This window comes from Cylas formicarius, unplaced genomic scaffold (assembly GCF_029955315.1).
Source record: "Cylas formicarius isolate icCylForm1 unplaced genomic scaffold, icCylForm1.1 PGA_scaffold_4__25_contigs__length_36172078, whole genome shotgun sequence".
Taxonomy (NCBI): domain Eukaryota; kingdom Metazoa; phylum Arthropoda; class Insecta; order Coleoptera; family Brentidae; genus Cylas; species Cylas formicarius.
The window spans coordinates 7,993,129-7,998,330 of NW_026844334.1; the positions used below are offsets into that span (position 1 = coordinate 7,993,129).

A 5,202-nucleotide genomic window follows, 5' to 3' on the forward strand; every position below is an offset into this window, starting at 1 on the left:
CGAGTTAGTAATCTGATTCATCAACAATTGCAGATCTTCGTTGGTATTTGCAATGATTAAAGTGTCATCGGCGTATCTGATGTAATTAATGATGATCACTCCTGGCATGTTGTCGCTCATGGTCTCGTCAAAAATTTCTTCAGAAAACAGGTTGAACAACAAAGGCGACAGAATGCATCCCTGACGCACTCCCCTCTTGATCTTCATATCACCGCTGAGATGCGGTCCAATTGTTACTACTGCTTTTTGATTCCAATACAAATTTTGAACAATTCGGACATCTCTGGTATCTAATCCAGCCCTTTTAAGAAGTTGAAGCAGTTTATCGTGTTGTACTTTGTCAAAAGCCTTTTCAAAATCAATACTACATAGATATACATCATAATTCACGTCTCGACATCTCTGAATCAGCACTTGCACACCAAACAGGGCTTCTCTCGTTCCCAAACCTTTTACGAAAGCCCATCTAGGTTTCACCAATTATTTCTTCTAATTTGCTATATATTCCACCATGTATTATGCGCTAGAATAATTTTAAAACATGGCTCATCAGGCTGATAGTCCGATGGTCATTACATTTTGTTGCTCTGTTCTTTTTTGGAAGCATAACGAAGGCTGATTTCAACCAATCCTTGGGCATTATTCCAGCGTTATATACAACGTTGAAGAGTTCTGTCATTGCTTCTATTCCTTTATCTTCTAGCAGTTTAAGTACTTCCGTTCTAATTTCATCTGGGCCCGGCGCCTTTCCTATCCTTGCTAGTTTGATAGCTCTTTTGACTTCCCCTTTAGTTATTGGTGGTCCAGTGTGCGTCATGTTTTCAGGATGAGTTTGGAAATTTCTATTGTCGTCAAATAATTACTGAATGTATCCTTTCCATCAGTGAGTCTGTTTCCTTCCCGGTCCTCAATGACACCGTTCAGTGTCAGTCGCCTCGATCCAGTTACTTCCTTTATTTTCTTGTGTAGGTGAAATATATCATGTTTTTTCTCCATTTCTCCAATTTCTTTATACTCTCCAGCATGCCAGGCTTCTTTTGCTTGTCGTATCTTCCTCCTAATTTCTGAGTGGATTTTCTTATATTCTGTTTCGTTCTTGTTTTTGTACTGCCTCCTCTGATCCATAAGACGCAGTATTTCTTCTGTCATCCACTTTTGTTTTGTTTTCTTGGATTTTTCTTCTAAAAGCTTATTCTTCTGAATTTCTTTAAAAATGTTTTTCGATTTATTCCACATTTCCTCAATATTATCTTCTGCAGTTCTAATCGTTTGCATCTGTTCTTCTAGGTGTTGTGATACTTCTCGTACATGCACGTTGATTAATTTATTTCTGTCAATGTTCGCATTTCTGTATTGACTCTTGTTCTTGGTTTTCTTAAGTTGAATTCTTATTTTGGCTACGAGGAGATTGTGATCTGATGGTACGTCGGCTCCAGGGTATGTTTTCACGGCTTTAATAGAGTTTCTAAATCTCTTACCTATGCAAATGTAGTCAATCTGGTTTCTGATCACTTTGCCAGGTGTATCTGCAGGTCAGTTCCAAGTATACAGGCGTCTTTTAGGCAGCTTAAAGATTGTGTTGGTGACTACCATTTGATGTTCTAAACAGAAGGCGGCGAGCATGTCTCCTCTGTCATTCCTTACCCCCAGACCATGCTGTCCAATGATGTCTTTCTGTTGACCCTTTCCGATCTTTGCATTTAGATCACCCATTACTATCGTTACTTGATGTTTTTTGGCGTGTAATAGTACCTGTTTTAGGTCATCATAGAACTTTTCGATATCTTCATCATTCGACTCTTGTGTAGGGGCATACACTTGAACAATGTTGACATTCACTGTTGTTGTTGCAAATTGGATCATTATTATCCGATCTGAGCAGGGTATTACGTTCGTTACTGCTTGTACTATGTCTCTGGATAGGATAATTGCTACTCCGTTTCTATGTTGTGTGGTGTTTTGTCCTGTGTAGTATACGGTGTAATTATCAATATTCATCTTTCCAGAGTCAGGCCATCTCATTTCACTTATGCCAAGTATGTCTATATTCAATCTTTCCATTTCCCTTATTGTGTTGTGGATCTTTCCTGCCTCGTACATGCTTCTGACATTCCATGTTCCAATTTTCTTAAGATTTGTTGATCTGATTCTCGCTGATCGGGAGATTCTTAGCACCCTGCCCCATCTAAGGAGCGCCCGTAGTCGGGGCCGTTGTATTCATCAGCCAAAACCATGATATTTTACTTGGGAAAGATATCCTAGGTGGTTTCCCGTTGCCTTCCTAGGTTTATTTCAGCCGCTCCTAATATGGAGAACCGACGCTGTTCGCCATATCTGGCTATCCTCACTTAGTTCAGCCCGCAGGTGGATGCGGTTACCAGGGTGTGGCACGTGGAGCCATAAGTGAGAATTGGGTGCCCTGGGAGACCAGTTATCGCCTACAACCCTAGAGTATATCATTGGATGCCACCGTCCTTGATAAAAGGTACTACCCCTCAGCGCAACCTCTACCCCCCTACATCACTATCCGGCCCAAAAATCAGTGCCGTAAAACTATTTCCACCCGAGTCACTGAACCCAAAACTAAAACACCTTACATAATTTCCACATTGGTGATATTAATTGTTCCGTCCTAACAACCACAGCCGTCCAAAGCAAGTCAACACTTGCCAGTGTTGCCCTTACATTGAAAACATCATCGACCACATATCGAAAGTTTTTAAGACAGAAAGCCAATGGAATGATTCTCGATATGTCAGCATATTTTTTCATAATTTGAAATAAATGCGAAGAGTAAAATCAAGTTCATACATTCCTCTAAAAATTGCAAAGCTTCGATTTGTAACTTTGTAAAAAATAGAAAATGAAAGATGCAATAATTTTGTCTGTGAGTGTATATCTTTCCAGTTTTAGGAACAATTAGCTAGTTATTAGTATATAAATAAAGATAACAATTTAATCCAAGTCACATTCAATTAGCTTGTACTGTTGTCGCCACCAAGGGTTTGAATCAACAGAAACTGTATTTCTAGCAGTTGGTAATATTGGTATCATGGTATTTTTCGGGACGCTAATCATCAAAACGTTGATGTGTCAGTCGAAACCGATCATCGGTCTCCTTCGGACTGCCTTAAGCGATATACGAATTTCACACTAAACTCAACAACTGCTTTATCACACTTGTTGTAACGTGCTTATTATTTATGGGACTATGTGTTGCTACACTTGGTGATTCGAGTATCCAGCGGGAAACTCTTTTTCCATGATTATGTTTTAGGTGACATCGAAACTTACAGGTATTCCAAACGGAACAGCAATGACACAGAGAAATCTCTACCACTGAACTACTGGTATCCATTCGATAAAAATAAACATTACACGCTTGTCTTGGTCGATCAGAATATCCGACCAACTTTAGGTGGACTTTATACGGCTATAGTAAACGCGTTTGTAAACTCCATTATAATTTTCGTGAGGCTCCAACTGAAAATACTCCAGTACAGTTTCAGAAATTTCGACCAGTTAGAACCAGACAATGTCAAAAACCCGACGATTCTGAGGATACTCTGCGTCAAACACCAAGAACTGATTCGGTAATTATATGGGCCCTATAGTTATAGCTGTCCAACTAGATTTTTGATTAGTTTACGAGGAATGATTAAAAGCTTGTGAATAAATAAAACAAAAAAAAATGGTGTAAATAAATATAAAGCATGATTATTGTAAAATTCAATGTAGGATCCATATTTGCACTGCATACGTTGAACCACCCAACAAGATTCTTTGACAATGGTCTATTGATTTTTGCTAATTTGTGTGTATTATTGTTATCAAAAAATTATGACACTTTGTAGATACGTGGAAGGACTTAATAATCATCTTAAATTTATAATATTTATGGAATATATGATTTCATCACTTACCTTTGCAGCCCAGATTTTGCAAATCACGGCAGTGAGTAGAATTAATGTATTGAAAACCCTTTACAATTATTATTTTTTAGGGTATCGAACCTTTTATAACATCTATAATATTGTCCTATACCATCATACATTTACTAATATTCGCTTGGAGTTGCAATGAGATTATCGTCCAGGTAAATATCATAGCGAACTAGCTTTTATAAATATTAGTTAAATAAGATTGTTTTACTTTGGATAGAGCACCGAATTGGCCAGAGCACTTTTCGAAAGCAATTGGTATAACCACAACACCAAGGTCAAACTTATGGCCCATATAATGATAATGAGATGCCAGAAACCGCTCAGTTTGATGATTGGGCGGTTTGGAGTTATGGATTTGGATGTTGGAATTTCGGTAAATATAGTAATTAAACCTATTGAAAACCACGGGTCAGCCAAATTAAACACAATTGTGTGAATTGTTTCTGTTTATTGGCGATATTTTTTCCAAAAGATTAACACTTCCAATTTTCTAAAAGTGCAGGGATTATACGATTTATTTTGGTTTCAGCGACTAAAACTGGCATATACCTATACGTCTGTTATGAAAAGTGGCAACTAGCGATACAAAGAAGTGAAATTGATATTCAAAGGATCTCGCTAGAATTATGAACCCTTATTCATAAAACAACGGTATACATTCTCTCAATTGTGGCCGTTTTTGATAACCTTTTTTGTTTTATCACTATCACACAGTCCCGTAGCAACTAATCGCCATTGGCTAATAATCAAATATTCCTAAATTTAAAGTGATTAGGACACACACATAACGCTTTATCTGAAGACACACGCCGGACAGCGACCTGTGTGATATCTAAAATACTCAGAATAATTTTCTTGTTACCATAAATGTACAGTTTTTAGTGAAGTATTAAATCAATGAACTTGTTATTTTGAAATAAAAATAATATAAAATGATAAAAAGTGTGCATACTTGTTTGATATTTATAGAAATTTATAAGTCACCCAATTAGGCATTCCTTTTCCATTCATTTCCTTCGACATTTTCTGATTATAGAATGGAATGCAATTTTAATCAAACCCAAACACAGCGCAATTTTTTTCTTACTTATATTTCCCCTGAGCATTTCTCTGACCAACAAACGAATTGTCAACAGAAACAGTAAATTTTTCAATGAAAACTTTTGTCAAAAACCTGAATTCCACAGTTTAGAAAAAGTCAGCAAATAAGTTGGAATATGTTTGCCGATAATAAGACAAATTTCTCGAACAGTGTTTC

General features: G+C 37.1%; 1 protein-coding gene across 1 annotated transcript; it reads left to right on the forward strand.

The window, feature by feature from the left end:
* Positions 1-3,052: 3,052 nt before the first annotated feature.
* On the forward strand, positions 3,053-4,720 carry LOC132700856 (odorant receptor 30a-like). Its single transcript, XM_060668428.1, has 6 exons — positions 3,053-3,092; positions 3,278-3,593; positions 3,855-3,954; positions 4,004-4,096; positions 4,162-4,317; positions 4,474-4,720. The coding sequence occupies exons 1-6, from the start codon at positions 3,053-3,055 to the stop codon at positions 4,522-4,524; spliced, it is 756 nt and encodes a 251-aa protein (XP_060524411.1). The 3' UTR covers positions 4,525-4,720.
* The last annotated feature ends 482 nt before the right edge of the window (positions 4,721-5,202 follow it).

Coding starts and splice junctions, on each gene's coding strand:
- LOC132700856 (XM_060668428.1), top strand. CDS start 3,053: ATGGTATTTTTCGGGACGCTAATCATCAAAACGTTGATGT. Junction 3,093..3,277: donor AATCATCAAAACGTTGATGT/GTCAGTCGAAAC, acceptor ATTATGTTTTAG/GTGACATCGAAACTTACAGG. Junction 3,594..3,854: donor AAACACCAAGAACTGATTCG/GTAATTATATGG, acceptor GACACTTTGTAG/ATACGTGGAAGGACTTAATA.